We start from the raw sequence: 16,498 nt of genomic DNA, 5'->3' as shown, positions 1-16,498 counted from the left end.
TGCCCTTATTTTATAAGAACCCAGTGAGATAGATGCAATTATTAATTAATGGCAGAGCTTGGACTCAAGTTATAGCAGTCTGCTCCAGAGGCCTACCTTTTTGCCATTAAATTATACCATCTCTCTTCCTTCCTTACATGGTCTGTCCACACAAGGGGTAGACATGCAGAGGAATTAAGAATTTCTGACTGGGAGTATCAGGAAGGACTTTGTGGAGGAAGAGGCAATTGAGTGGAACATTAAGAAATTTCTCTAATTTCTGTAGGCGAAGGTTGTTGCTGAGGGTAGTGGGGAGCACTCTAAACTGAAGGAACATTATGAGGAGAAATGATTAGTGTGAGAAAGCCTCAGTATCTGCAGGGGTTAGTGAAGGTATGATTGTGCTAAGCCACTTCATTTGTGTCTGACTCTTTGTGACCTTATGGACCTTAGCCCACCAGGCTCCTCTGTCCATGGGATTCTTCAGGCGAGACTACTGGAGTAGATTGCCATGCCCTCCTCCAGGAGAGCTTCCTGATTCAGGGATCAAACTCGAGTCTGAAATGTCTCCTGCATTGGCAGGCAGGTTCTTCACCACTAATGCCACTTGGGAAGCCCAGGTATGATTAGGGACAGAGTTTTACCACCAAATCATAGAAGACCTTGAAAACCAAGGATGTAATATGAGGCCTTATTCTATACTCAGTGGCAAGCCATTGAAGATTACAGAGGAGGAAAGAGGTCCTACAGAGATCTGACCTGTACTGAAAACACTGGGTTTGATAGTTTGCACCAGTTTGGAGAGGCAAGAGACAGGAGAGTGAATTTGAAGGCTGCTGCACTCATCTGGAGAGCAACTTAAGCCAGAAGCACAAGGGCCTCTGCCTGGCCTCCCGTTGTCAAGAGACAGAGACAAACCACTCGGGACCACAGACTGACCAGGTGACCTGTTTCTGGTCCAATCTAGTCTGGGGTCCTGGTTTTTTGTCTGAACAAGGTTCTCCTAAGAACTGCAGCTCTGCCCTCAACTACGCATTTCACTACGAACAGCCACTTCTAATTATACAGCTATAGTTCCTCTCCATTAAGGCAGCTTCTTTATTACATTTGTGAAGGGCAAATCAGGCTGGTCAAGCAAATATCTTTTAAGATGGAATCCTGGCAGATGCAGATGAAGATAATGAGTCAGTGGCTACATGATATGCCTGGGGTCTTCCAGCCCCGTGTCCTCACATGGAGCGGCACAGAGAGGTTGTTCAGTGTTGCTGAGGGTTTTCTTTCAAAAATACTCTGCTCAGCAGGTTTCACTGTGACAGTCGGGTTGGCTGCTGGAGGCCCCTTGAATCAGAGAAGAATATGGCCTTTGCTTAGTGGTCTCAGAAGAACTCAGCTGCAGGGCCTAGCAAGTAGTCTGTTTGTACTGAGTGTTTTCATGAAGATTCTTCCCTTTAGAGAGTGATGTGAAATGAGAAATAACACAGACCATCATGGAGAGAGCTAGAGAGAGACTTGCCTTTTCACTAGCATCAGCTAAATATCCATAGATCTCCACAGTCACTTTTGTGAACACAGATTAACATCGTTGTTTAGATTTTGGTGTAGTTCAGATGTTCCGTGCTTGGTTGACAGATCAAATGAAAAGCAGCTCATTCTGCTCCTGGTCTTCTCTCTTACCTTTTCATCATCCACTGGCTGTAAGCTCTACTGGCAGTACCCAGAAACATGCTCCTTGAGTCCAATTTTCCAAGGGGTATAAATTGCTTCCAGGAGAAAAAAAATGTACAGCATTCTAGGAAGCTCCAGAAGGCTAGCAAGGAGTTGGAAAGAAGGCATTTTACAGCCCCTTTTCAATATATGGCATTAATATAAGCTTACCAGGACACATTCATATGCATGCATAAATTAGAATTCTCTGCTGCCAATACGCAAGGGTAGTTTTCCCAATCAGGACTTTGAGATTCTTTGATGCCCTACCCTTGGCTGTGTCTGCAGCACCTACATGTCTGTCATGTAATAGATACTCAATAGTGTTTTGTGGATAGAAAATAATAGCCACAGAAGTATCCTTGGTGAGATGTGTCAATTATCTTGCCACTTTTCACTAATTAAGCATAAAAAGGAGACATGGAACACCATTTATTTCTCCTTCTCAGGAGACTTATTATTACAGAGGAAGATGAAGACAATTCCAGAACTAACCATTCTATTCTGAAAAGCTATGGAGAAGCAGGGGCTCTGGCCATAGTCATTTGTTAATGCCCTAGACCTGGGATGTGCAAATAGGATGTGGGTTTAAAGAGGAGAATGAATATTCTTTCCTCTCTCTTTAAAGTTCCTTCAAAAACTACCCATATATTCTCAGGAGAAAATCCAAAAAACTCAGATTTACAAGTTAGTGTTTATTTGTTGAATATATATTCTTTATATTTCACTGTGCTAGGCTCTGTAGAGGTCACAAATAGGAATTTGATAACATTCTTGTAAATGTGTAGGTACAGCTACATACCCAGTCCTTTACAAAAGACTTATGTGGTCTCACAGGCATTTTTTTTTAATCTATTCTTAATGCTAAGAACAAGATCTAGCATTTACAGTTGATGAATTCATATTGTTGGATGAATAATAAATGAATGAACAAATGGGATCTTATCACATGTACAAATACAAATATTGACATCTAGATGCCACTAGAGATAGGGATTCATATATATGTGATTATGTATTTACTTGTCATTTTGTCTCTTCATTCATTCAGTAAGACTGGGGATAGAAGGGTGAGAAAGACAAACTTGTTTGGACATAGAAATACTTGTTGTTTGTTAGAACCTACTGTATTTGTGCTATTTCAGTGGAGAGAACACGGACTTAGGAGGCGTCAGCCCAGAATTCATGTTACAGTTCTACCACAGGTCAGCTAAAACTGTGTCTCAGAGGCCAAAGCAAAGCTAAACCTGTTCTCCTGATCTCACAGTGTTGCCAAATGAACAAAAATAAGAAAGACAAGTAGCTTAGCCATGTGATATTCCAAACGCATTTTCACTTCCCTGGGTTACAATGTCCCAATCTGAACAACAGCAACAAAATGGTTCTACTATATTTTTGTCAGATTTCTTTTTGGATTTATAACTTTTGTCTTTGCATTTTACTGTGTTTGTGTGTGTGTTGTATGTGATTCATTATCAGTAGGTATTTGTTAGTTTTATCAGAATAAAATATAATTGTCAATGTGAAAAAGATTTGAAAATATTTTAATAATATTCATTCATAATGTAAAAATTAGCAGTGGTCTTTAGTGTCAGAAAGGTCACTGGTTTGGAGCTCCATATTATTTCAGATTTGGGGAATCATAACTATGCATGATTTGTCCCTAGTATGTAAATGGTGATTCTCAAAATCCTAGAATCTAATTTTATCCAGATCAGTTTCAACTTAGACTGTTGAGCACCTATAGTGTTCCAGAAACTGTGATGCTTGTTTGGGGTACAAAGCTAAAACGTGTCTATTCTTGATGAGCTCATACCATCTGGGGAAAGACAGAGAACTAAGTAATTATCATTAAGTGGGCCAGCAGAGGGTATGAATAAGAGTTTTTAAATGTATTGATTTTAAATGTATCGATATGGTTTTTTTCCCCCTTGCTTTTCAGATGGTTGAACACTTTAGGAATGCTGGCCAATCAGGGCATTGATGTTGTGATTCGGCACTCATTTTTTGACCACGGATACAATCACCTTGTGGACCAGAATTTTAACCCATTACCAGTAAGTGTAAGATCAAGATTCCCAACTCCTTTCCCATGTCCTTCAGTTCTTTTGATCGTGCTCTGATCCCCACTGGGAGAATTTTTCTCCTTCTGTTACTCATTAATTTCACAAATTGGACAGAAATATTTTTGACCCATTTTACAGACTTTTAGCTTTACCTCCCAGACATACCCCAATATATACTCACATGTGTGTACATATGGGTTTACGCATATACACATTTATGCATTTATATATATTTACCACTATTATTTTAACAAACCTTGTGCAGTTGAGATTCCAAATCTACTTGTGGCCTGTTTGAACTCTGCTTGAGAGTGAATTTTTCCAGATTGTTTTCTTTTAATGCTAATAGGAGACATTAGTTAATGTCAGATGCAACATGTTGAAAGCAGATGGGAGAGTGTTGTCCAAGATCAGATATAGTAGAAACCCATCCCTTGGAGAGTGGCTTAAGTGCACTCACACTGGATGTTGATCCCTGTGTGATGAGGGGATTTGCCCAGGGTGTCACCTACTCTAGGAGAGCAGAGAAAGGGGAGGCTAAAGAAGAATGGCAAGAGCAGAGAGCTGGGTATGTCCAGTGACTTTATTGACTCATCAAAGAAATCCCACTTAGTCCAGAAAAGCTGTGCTTATCAAAAATATTATGTGAGTTATCCTGCTTACAGACATCTTGGTCATGATAAAAGGTGAGTCCTCTCATTAGCCCATAGAACGTCAGAGCTGGGATTCCCCTTGGAGATGATCCAGTTCCACCTCATGTAACAGAGGGACTGGTAGCCTGGGTTGGGGGAGGGGTGTATAGTGCCAGCCCTAGTGCCCACTCCTGTGCCCTGGCCCAGTATTCTTCCTACAGAATTACTGCTGCCCTGGGGTCCACAGCAAACAAACCCAGCTGGAACCCAGTGAGCATTCCTGCCCTTTGCTTCCCTCTGCCCATTTCCACCCTCTGTGTTCATCTCATCACCCTCACCCCAGCCCTTAACCAGGAAGCCTCCAAGTCCAGAACAAAGAACAGCTTGGCACCCAACAGCACCATTTCTATGTCTGGAAAGAATCCCTCTAGTTAGTGTACTAAGGAATTATTATATCCCTGATTGTACATGACTCCAATTAAGTCACAAATACCAAAGCTGACTGGCACAGTTGCTTTTATGCACAAGGCCAGGATACCTCTCTCTTTCAGCATGTGAGGGGCTGGGGTATGGAGGGACGGAGAGGAAGTTTTCAGTTTGGAACCATAGGGGGTTCTGTTTGTTCATTGTTTGTTTTGAGCTCATAAACTTGTGGTAATAAAACAAAATAATGATTAGAAAAGCATCTATGAAATGTAAACACAGAACAAATATAATGTCACACAAATGTAAATATTTATTGCCCATCAGGCACTGGGGAGGAGACTAGTAGTAGATAACTGAATAAATAGTAAGAGGGGGTCAGTGAGGGCTCCTTTAGAGTGTGTACAAGGAAGTCTTCTCTGAGAAGGTGACACTGAGGCCAAGAGTCCACCTACGAGAAGGAGCCAGACACGCAGATTTTTGCAGAAGGGCTTTTGGGCAGGGGAAGGGGCTAGCACAAAGATTCCAAGGCAGGAACAGAGTTGGCATGTTTGAGGAGATATAACTGTGCTAGAGTGCTGGGGGCCTGGCAGGGAACAGGGGGACTGGTTGGACATGGGGCCAGCTTGGGTCAGATCACACAGGGCTTTGAAAGCTAAAGGGAGTTTGACTTTTATTGTAAGTAGTATGAAAAGCCACTGGAGGGTTTTCTGCAGGGAAGTAACATGATCTAACTTACATTCTTAAAAGATCACCTTGGTATAATTAATGCATCAAATGTTAGTTATATGTTTAAAAATGTGGATGTTTGCCTGAGGGCTAAGTTGCTTCAGTCATGTCCAACTCTTTGTGACCCTATGGACCATAACCCACCAGGCTCCTCTGTCCATGGGATTCTCCAGGCAAGAATACTGGAGTGGGTTGCTATGCCCTCCTCCAGAAGATCTTCCTGACCCAGGAATCAAACCTGTGTCTCCTGTGCCTCCCGAAATGCAGGCAGATTCTTTACCACTGAGCCAACAGGGAAGCCCAATAATGTGGATAATACTTAAAAATTTATAAGGCACTTTCATATACAGCAGGCTTCCCTGATAGCTCAGTTGGTAAAGAATCTACCTGCAGTGCAGGAGACCCCAGTTCGATCCCTGGGTCAGAAAGATCTGCTAGAGAAGGAATAGGCTACCCACTCCAGTGTTCTCGGGCTTCCCTTGTGGCTCAGCTGGTAAAGAATCTGCCTACAATGTGGGAGACCTGTGTTCGATCACTGGGTTGGGAAGATGCCCTGGCGAAGGGAAAGGCTACCTACTCCAGTATTCTGGCCTGGAGAATTTCGTGGTCTTTATTCCATGGGGTTGCAAAGAGTCGGAAACAAATGAGCGACTTTCACTTTCACATACAGCACATCAGTAACACTACAAACATTCTTTCTTTCCCTCTGTTCATCTTTTTTTCCTGTATTTCCTTCTTTCCTTTATTCCTTCCTTCATACATTCAAATCTCATTCACTCCTCTTGATCATGTACTACATGCTGAACACTATTTCTGAATGAGCCACGATGATGAACCAAAAAGACAAGGTCCTTGAATTACTGGAGCTTATAGTCTAGTGAAGCATACTAAGAAGAGTAAAGTATATAAACACATAAATAACTGCTCTTGGACATAATTGCTCTAAAGTGAGCCGGTGACATAAGTGTGCCTTTATTTTGCTGAAGAGACACTAGGGTTCTTTGAAGTTGTTCAGCAACTTATCCAAGGTCAGACAAGTAGTGAGAGCTGGAACAAGGAATTTTGCAGTTCAAAATGTTATTTACTTTTCAACATGCCACACTATTTCTAGCAGTACTCTCTTTGGTGTCTGTGATGTGGTCTGAGGCCACTGTTTGTCTCAGAATTGGGTTTAGAGTTGGGAAAAGGCATCTCGAGGAACTGGAGAGAAGAAAACCTAGGCTAGAAGAAAACCTATGGTCTTTGGGTGACTAGACAGTCTTGAGTTTCAGAGCTGGACAAACCTGGATTGTGTATCAAATCTCTCTGTACCTTTTCATGGCCAGCTGTAGGTTAAAGATGCAAGATCTCATGATTTTATTCTCCACAAATGGGAGATAATGCAGGTGACTTTCTTTAAAAGCTTACCATGAGACACCTTGATTGATAGGTAGTAACAGCACAGATTATGACCAACCTAGATAGCATATTGAAAAGCAGAGACATTACTTTGCCAACAAAGGTCCATCTAGTCAAGGCTATGGTTTTTCCAGTGGTCATGTATGGATGTGAGAGTTGGACTGTAAAGAAAGCTGAGCGCCGAAGAATTGATGCTTTTGAACTGTGGTGTTGGAGAAGACTCTTGAGAGTCCCTTGGACTGCAAGCAGATCCAACCAGTCCATTCTGAAGGAGATCAGCCCTGGGATTTCTTTGGAAGGAATGATGCTAAAGCTGAAACTCCAGTACTTTGGCCACCTCATGAGAAGAGTTGACTCATTGGAAAAGATTCTGATGCTGGGAGGGATTGGGGGCAGGAGGAGAAGGGGATGACAGAGGATGAGATGGCTGGATGGCATCACTGACTCGATGGACGTGAGTCTGAGTGAATTCCGGGAGTTGGTGATGCGCAGGGAGGCCTGGCGTGCTGCGATTCATGGGGTTGCAAAGAGTCAGACATGACTGAGCAACTGAAATGAACTGAACTGAACAGCACAGAGGTTCTTTGGAAGCTAAAACAAGTCCTATTGATTTAGCACAAAGGCTCAAGTGATCTGAGCAGCTGTATTTATGGAAACACCAAGCTCTAATAAAGAAACTGTATGTAAAAGCACTTTAAAAGGTAGCAGCCTTTCTTTTTATCTTTCTTTGGGCTAATAAATTCTGCACCTTATAAGCAGAGAACTTGGCAGCTGGGAGAGTGTGTCCTAAGTCTCCTGGAAATAATTTACTAGGCTAGACCAGGGCACCAATCTGACAGACCTTGCCAGCCGGCCCCTGGGATGTGTAATGGACACACCTAGGAATCATACTGGTTGCCATTTCAGAGATTTGTACAGTTGAGGTCCAAACACTGCTGATAAAAACTTTGGATTTTACATTGTGATTAAATCTTCAAGAGTATTAAGAGTTTGTGTGTGTTAGTTGCTCAGTCGTGTCCTACTCTTTGTGACCCCACGAACTATAGCCTGCCAGGCTTCTCTGTCCATGGAGTTCTCCAGGCAAGAATACTAGAGTGGATTGCCATTCCCTTCTCCAGAGTTAAGGGTTTAGGGCCTCAGTAAGTTGTTTTTTGGTTGGCTCCCAGAAAAATCAGTATTTTCTATTCCAGTTCCTTCAAATTCAACATTTCAGGAAAAGCTCTTATTAGCAAATACTACTTTTTCCTGTTGTTGTTGTTATAGGATCTTAGCCTAATGGCTTCCCAACTTATATACCATATGACCCAGTCAGCTGAGTATGTAGGATTCCAATCCAGTGGCAAAGCCATTCCAATCTAAGGGAAGAGAGAATATTGAAGGTAGCTCTTTAAAAAAAACAACTTATTTTGAGAAAAGGTCATTTTCCACTACAGCCCATGTTCTTTCTGGCTGTTCCTCTAGAGAAGTGCCAACTCTCCTCCTGTTGTGAGATTTTCCTTCTCCTGGGAAGAGAAGAACATTTAGTCCAGCAGTGCTTCATCACTCGACTCCCACCCCTTTCCCCTGACCCCCTTGCCGTTGGGAAAGAGGGAACGTGTGAGTCTCCACAGCCTGTCGACTAGTCATGGGCTCCCTTGGGAATAAGGGATGTTTGTGCAGAAGAGATCTGCACATTCAGTGGACATAGTCCAGACCCCACCAGCCGTGGGCATTTCTCCTAAGCGAGGGTTTTGGAATTTAGCTTGCTGCTTTTTTTAAGAGCTTGATTTACAGAGCTTTCAGGGAAAGGAATGGTGAATTACTAGTCAACATCTTCTTAACTCTCACGCTGACCTAGCAGATATAATTCAATTCAAAAAAGCATTGACACTTGAGATGTGTCTGGCTCTAGGCTAGGTATTCTGGGGACATGCAGATAAATAAGATTCAGTTCCCTCATCTGTAGAGCTAACAATCTGGTGTGTGTTTGTACTTGAGGGATTATAGTTTAGTCCTTAGAATGAAATAGAAAACAAGTTCCCATCAGATAGCCTTTTCTATACTGAGTGTAGTGGTAGGGATATTTACATTTACTGACAGCACTCTTTTTTGCTGACTGTCCCTTATGAACAACAATAAGCATTCACTTCAGCCCAGTACACACTTATTGAATTGAACACTCGCTGTGTATGTTCTAGAATACAGTCAGTAGTCATGGATTAGTTTAGTTTATAACTCGCTAGTCTATGGTGGGATTGAACCTGTAGCTGTGGTTCCCATAGCAACATGGCTATTGGAAAGAAACTCTGCATCTTAATGTTATCTGCATAGCTCTATAAGGGATGAGAAACTTGCTGCTCTATCCTTGTTTCCCTTTGAAACATTAAGACACTGTTCTTTATGCACTACACAACCATGATGTGGACACAGGATCAGCTTAAATCTGTCTCTTCCCTGAGGAAGAACATCCAGTTATAGACCCACGTCCCACTGATGCCGGATGTTGTGCAGCACTGCCTAGTGAGGAGGCCTCGGGAAGCAGCAGGAAGGGGCCCAGTACTCTGACAAGATTCACAGGTTCTAGTCCTAGCTCTGCCATCCATTAGATGTGTATCTCTGGATTTTAGTTTTCTTTATCACTCAAATTGTAATAAAAATGTCTCCTCTATCAGCCTCCAAAAGACATTGTTATAATCCTTGTGAGAACTAGATAGAACAATAGGATTCCAATTTCATATATACATATACACATAGAAAATTACTGCAGGGACTACATCTAAATGTCAAAGTGGTTTTATTTGGGCCATGGGGTTACAGATAGTTTACATTTTCTTCTTTGTGGATTTTTATGAAAATTGCTGCAATTAGCATTATTGCTTTCATAACCTGAGCAAAATAAAGGCTATTTTAAAAAGAAAAACTAGAGCAAAATAATTAGGTGCTTTATTACACTTGTGCTGTGTGCTTGATACAGTGCTAGACGCTGGAGAGTATGCCTGCCCTCAAGGAGCTTACAGTGTGGATAGGAGATCGGTCCGCAGGGACAGTGGCTGAAGTGCTTTAGCAGGACAGGAGAAAGATAGAAGCCTGCCTGGATAAAGGGCAGGCATGGGGCATCAAGGAAGACTTCCTGGAGGAGACAATGCCTGAGCTGGATCTTGAAGGAGAGGAGCAAGTTAACCCTAGGAAGAGAAGTTTGAGGTCTGGGGAGAATCTTCCAGAGGCAATAATATGTACAAAGGGTCAGAGGCATTAGTTTTCCAGAGAGTCATGGTCAATGGTTTATGAAAAATTTCTTAGGAAAGCTTTTCCCATCAGTGTCCATTGGCCACACAGGGTGTGTAAAAATTAAGGAATTTAAAGTTACGAATCTGGAGGTGGTGGGGCAAAGGTGTTAAAAAACCTTGCCAAACCGGCCTGTGACCTATTTCTTGGCGTAGCTTCGTTTCTCTTTCTTTTCTTTCCCGTGGGAGCCATCAGGAAGATGAAAGAAGCAGAGTACCTGTTTAGGGGTAGCTGTGATGTGAAACCCAATCCTCTCATCAGAGGCCCTGACAAAGAGTTCTCCATGTGCAACCTCCCTTTGTGGGAACCTGCGGCTGCTGAGAGAAGGGCACCCTCAGCTGCAGGATCAATCACTGGGACTTGGGCTGGTTCCACGTCAGTGGCTGAAGTGCCTGGGCTGCATGCCCAGTGGGCATGACTTGCTTCTTTCCCCTTCTGTGCCTCTGAACTCTGGCCTCTCAGACCAGAGCCTGAGCCTGCACCACGTGACCAGGCATGCAGCTCTCTTTTGCCCCTGATACTTTAAGGAGAAGCCCATCTCATTTTTAACTACCAGTCCTCATCCGTTGCTCATTTATTAATCCAAATGGTGTGAATGGGATGTCAGCAACCCATATCAGCAGTTGAACAGCTCACCCTGGTGGAAGCTGCCCTAGGAAGAAGAAAGAGCTCTGCTACCTGGAATCAAAAGATGCAAGCTCCACGGTGTCACCACGGTGTTCCAGTTGCTTGAGTGTGTATTTCCTGCTTTGTAAGATGGGGCTAATGTGCTGAAGTCACAAAGTGGGGAGTATCTGAATGTAGTGCTTAAAAATATTGACTTTGGAAACAGACTGACCTGAGTTTCAAACCCAGATCTACCATTTACTACTGTGTCCCTGGGCGGATTACTCAGCCTCAACAATCATCCATTTCCCTTCATAAAAGGGAGACAATGAATAATCTATCTCAGGGCACTGTTGGAAAGGGTTGAATGAACCAAGGCATAAGTATCTTTCACCACCTAGAAAGTACTCAACAAATGTCAGCTGCTATTAATATTTTATAAAGTAATTTTGTAAAATGTAAAATTCTGTAAGTTGGTAATAATCATCATTAATCACTTGAATATAACTGTGCCAAGATAATATACAGTTGAATATTCATACAAATATCTGAAAATCAATCAAGTAACAATAGCAAAGTATGAAAAGTAGATTTTTTTTGGTAAAAATTAAGTGATGAGAAAATTAGAACAGAAGAGGAAAGCTCTGATTCCTGCACTTGAAAGGAATTGATTGCAGATGGTTAAAGACAAACTAAAAATTACATTTTATTTTCCTCCAGAGAAGATGCTGCCAACCTTACCCAATGAAGGCAATTGAGACAGTAGCCTCCCTGCAACACTAGGTCTAACACCTTCATCTGGTTTTATAAATGGCCCAATAAGCCCTGGAAGCCGTGATATGTCACATCAAAGCACTAATGACAGCACATTATGTGAAGCAGTGAGGAGCAACAATTGAAAATCTCACTCTGCCATCAACCATTTATATTGCTCCCAGATTGCAATACTGAGGGATTACAGATACAGCAAGTTGTGCCACAACCTAAATAAATGAGGGAGAGGGAGAAGAAGCAATGACAGCCCCACTGTGCTTGAGCTTAGCAGCAGAGCGCGCCACCCCCAAAGCAACCTTCAGAAGATGGAGGAGCATGACCAGCGCTGGAAATGAGAAAAGTTGCACCTCACCCGGCTTCATCAGTTCACCTGAAATGCTGCAATGTTACCTAAAAATAATCTGACTAGAAAGCTAGGAAGGGAGAGAGGGAGGAAGAAAAACAAAGATAGGAACGGAAAACTGGAATGTCTTCTGGTAGGTTGTAAATGTCTTTTGCCAGTGGCACACCATGACAAACTTGAGGTTTTTTCATGATATTTGCAGACATCAAGGGCACAGTGATGTCTGGTTATGACATTAGGAATAGGGATCCGATAGAAGTCACCATGACAGCCGAACATAATACATTGTTTTTCTAACTCAGTTAATGGGATTCTATTTTTGTTTGTTTAAATAAAAGCTGAAATGTTTAAAAATAGAAATAGAATATTGTTTTTAATTCTTATTTGAATACACTACTCTATTTATGTATGTGTGTGTTAGTCGCTCAGTCATTTCCGACTCTGTGTAACCCCACAAACTATAACCCACCAGGCTCCTCTGTCCATGGAATTCTCCAGGCAAGAATACTGGAGTGGGTAGCCATTTCCTTCTCCAGGGGATCTTCCCAACCCAGAGTTCAAAGCCAGGTCTCCCACATTGCAGGCAGATTCTTCACCTTCTGAGCCACCAGGGAAGCCAAAATCTATCGGTCATTAGGTATCTCACTCACTAACTTTCAACTATTACCAATCTGTTCATTTCATCTCTGCTCTGGTTTTAAGCACTGAAAAGACTGAATAGAACATATCATTTTCACTGACTCTGAACCTGACTTGAGCAGACCTATCTTCTACTCCAAATTCACTGCCTTTATCTTAACCTCAAGATCTTTGCAGCTTTTCTTCATTAGAATAGTGATTCTTAAGCCTATGCTCATTATAGTAACCTGTGTGCATGCATGAGTGCATGCTCAGGCATGTCCGACTCTTTGCAACCCCATGGACTATAGTCCACCAGGCTCCTCTGTCCATGGGGTTTTCCAGGCAAGAATACTGAAGTGGGTTGCCATTTCCTCAGCTAGGGGATCTTTCTGACCCAGGAATCAAACCCGCATCCCCGGTCTCCTGCATTGACAGGCGGATTCTTTACCACCATGCCACCTGGGAAGCCATAGGGCTTAAAAAAAAAATACCTAAGCCACCCCCAGGGATTCTGATTCAGTTGGTCTATAGAGGAGGGCAGATGTTTGTATCAAGCACCCCCTGATTCTAATATGCAGTGAGAATTGAGAACCACTGAGTGTGCCATTTACCCTGATTAAATTAGAAATTATGCTTTCCTTTTCTTGTACTCTTGTGTACCCAACTTGCGCTTCAACAATCAAAACAACAAAAATCCTTTTTATAATGTTATTGATTTATTTGACTGTACGGGTCTTCCTTGCTGTGCAGGCTTTTCTCTAGTTGCAACGAGCAGGGGCTACTCTCTAGTTGCAGCGCACAGGCTTCTCACTGCAGTGGCTTCTCTTGTTGGAGAGCACGGGCTCTAGAGTGCTGGGGCTTCAGGAGTTGCAGCTCCTGGGCTCCAGAGCACAGGCTCAGGAGTTGTGGCACACAGGCTTAGTTGCCCCGTGGCATGTGGGATCTTCCCGGATCAGGGATCAAATCCATGTTTTCTGCACTGGCAGGTGGATTCTCTACCAGTGAGCCATGAGGGAAGCCTCAAATAGTAGCAGAATTTTTAATTCACTTGCCAAGTATTTATTGAATGTCTATTATGTGTCAGACAGTTTTCTAGTTTCTGAGGAGATAGAGGTAAAGGAGAAAGATAAGATCCCTGCCCTCATTGGAGTTTACAGTCTAGCAGGGGAGACTAAAAATAAACAAGTAAACTAACACTAAAATAATTAATACAGTGTTCAGAATGGTGTGTAGGAAGCAGACAGGCTGTGAAGTTGAAGAATAATGAGGACAGGATACCTCTTAAGAAAGTGTGACCGAGGAAGTGTGCACTGAGGAAGCAGCCATTGGAGAAGCTGGTAGAAGAGCAGTGTTCTCGCAGAGGGAGCAGCATCTGCAAAGGCTGAGGAAGGGAGAGGCTCCATCACACTGTGGCCAGGCAGCTGGGCACAATTTATCTCAAGCCCCCACGCCTGATTCCCAACACTACCTGTGTCATCACCACTGGGCAAACCGCTTTGCTTCCTGTCTCTTCCTGTGAATAGTGGTATCCCATCACCTGCCGCTATGTCCAGGGTCCTCGACCTAGCCTGTTGCCTACTGCATTTCCCTGTCACCAACCTGGCCATTTTCAGCTGCACCCTCTGCCACCTCTCAGCAGGATTTGAAATAAGAATGACAGAATAATAGTACTTGTGGAAGCTGGTGGTGAACATTTGGGAGTTTGTCATATAATTCCACTTTTGTGTGTGTGTTTAGAAATTTCAATGATATTTTAGATGTCTTCATGCTAGGGTGTTGTGAAAAACAATACAGTAAAGCACTGCTTTAATTGCTCTGGGACATAAAAAATAAAGTCAGACTCTTACTCTCCATGTTTACAGTCTCTTTGGGATGACAAAACAGAGAGCCTTTGAGAGAGAGCTAATAGATGACGCACTAAGCTCTTGCTCGCTCAGTATCTCCAGAGCCAGACCTCCATGTAGGAGATATTACTGTTGGCTGGAAAGAAAGCGCTAGAGGGGAGAATCAGGGAAGGCTTGTACAACAAGATGTCATTAGTGGACATTTGTAAGATTAGTATCCAGCAGATACATGTTTCAAGCAAAGCTTCTTGCCCATAGGGCACCCTCTGCTGAGACAGTGAGAAGGAAGGAGTGCCTTAGAATGGATGGAAGACCAGGTGTTCCAGATCTGATCTCAGATTCTGCCACCAGCTCATTCATCCCAGGGTGCTGGGCACTCTAGGTTCACTGCAAATGTGGGTGTTGAACTCGACCATTTGAGGTCCCCTTCAGCTCTGATGTTTTCTGATTCATTGTCAAGATTTCTATACCAGGATCTTCAGACGTTCCTCCCAGCTGAACTGATACTAATAAAGCCTTTTAAAATAAAGCTAAACCACACTGTTTTACTTTGAAATCATACAAGGAGTGAGTCCTCTGTTTTTAAGGCTCTTGTAACCCCATTATCACTTTTGTTATTAGAATTGTTTGGGTACATCTGATTTCCTCTCTCTGACTGAAAGCTCCTTGAAAACATAAGCCATGTCTCATATCTTTAAATCTCCCACAGCGCCCTGCTCATAGTCAGTCCTTACTGAATTCTAAAGATGCTAAGTGACTGGGGAATCTGGGGCCCTCAGTGCACTGCTCAGTAATGGAAATTCGGAAGCAGGCATTTGTTGTCAGGTGTTACACGCACCCTGTGTACAGGGAGATCGTCAGCTTGGTCCTTAAGAGTTTGGGCTCTGGAGCCAGATCTGGATGTTAATCCAATTCCACTGTCTACTTGCTATGTCCCATTGGGAAGATTCCTTCATCTTCCATCATCTGTATAATGAGGATACCAATGGTTCATATATCTCAGGGTTCTTGTGAGTGCATAAGATAGCACCTGACAGTAAGTGTGTAAAAATGTGACCATTATTACCTATTCTAAATATATGAAAATGATTTCTTGGACACAAATTACAGAAATATTTTCTTAGGTCAGTCTCCTAAGGCAAAAGAAATAAAAATAAGCAAATGGGACTTAATAAAACTATTTGTCTTTCACTGTTGAGTTGTAAGTGTTCTAATAATACAGACCCCTTATTGGATATGTGATTTGCAAACATATTCTCCAATTCTGTGTGTTACCGTTTCATTCTCTGGACAGTGTCTTTTAAGCACAGAAGTTTCGAATTCTGATAAAATCCAACTTATTTGTTTTTCTTTTTCTCATCTGTGCTTTTGGTGTCTGATCAAATTTTAATTTTGTGTTTTATTCTAAGAGTTTTATAGTTAGCTTTTACATATAGATCTCTGATCCATTTTGAGTTAATTTTTTTATATGATGTGAGATAGTGATTCAGTTTCATTCTTTTGCACATGCACATTGAATTGTCTTGGGACGCTTGTTGAAAATTAGTTGACCATGAATGTAAGGGCTTTTTTTCCCCTGTACTTTCAATTCTGTTCAATTAATGTAAATGTCTGTCTTTATGCCAGTACCGCACTATCTTGATTACTGCAGCTTTGTAGTAAATTTTGAAATTGAGAAGTACGAGTTCCATAAAGAAGACGTTTTTCAGTTTCAAAATTATCTTAGCAACTACTTTCAGTCTTGAGCATTGTGTCAGCTGCTCGCAGCTCAACCAAGTGAACTTGAGTGGTTCACCCAAAGCCCCCTATTGGGTGGCAAGGTCATCATTACCGACATCACCTATTTCAGCTTTAGGGAATCCTTGGCTCAGTAACCTTAGCCACATTGTCTTTAGGTTGGAGTCACAGGGCTCACTGTCCCCATTGTCATGATAATATCCCCTTCCTCACCTTCCTGGGGAGAGTGAAGGAATGAAAAATAGTCAAGCTACAGTTTTGGTGGCTTATCTCAATCCTACCTCTCACTGCTCAGCTTCTAAATATGAAATTAACTTTTGTTTATTAATAGGCAGGACACTAAGGGACCCTTACTTCCCAACCTCACCCACTATTTGG

The 16,498-nt window shown here is 42.3% G+C and overlaps 1 protein-coding gene across 1 annotated transcript in view; it reads left to right on the top strand.

Annotated features, from left to right (window-relative positions):
* The window catches only part of HPSE2 (heparanase 2 (inactive)), a 311,126-nt gene that overhangs the window by 150,311 nt on the left and 144,317 nt on the right, over positions 1 to 16,498 (top strand). Inside the window, exon 7 of the mRNA XM_055559882.1 lies at positions 3,626 to 3,740. Coding sequence (XP_055415857.1) covers positions 3,626 to 3,740 — 115 coding nt within the window. The remainder of the gene's footprint in view (positions 1 to 3,625; positions 3,741 to 16,498) is intronic.

The sequence above is a fragment of the Bubalus kerabau genome, chromosome 22, assembly GCF_029407905.1.
Source record: "Bubalus kerabau isolate K-KA32 ecotype Philippines breed swamp buffalo chromosome 22, PCC_UOA_SB_1v2, whole genome shotgun sequence".
Taxonomy (NCBI): domain Eukaryota; kingdom Metazoa; phylum Chordata; class Mammalia; order Artiodactyla; family Bovidae; genus Bubalus; species Bubalus kerabau.
Note: the sequence above shows the minus strand (reverse complement) of the source record. Positions and strands in the feature narration are given on the sequence as shown.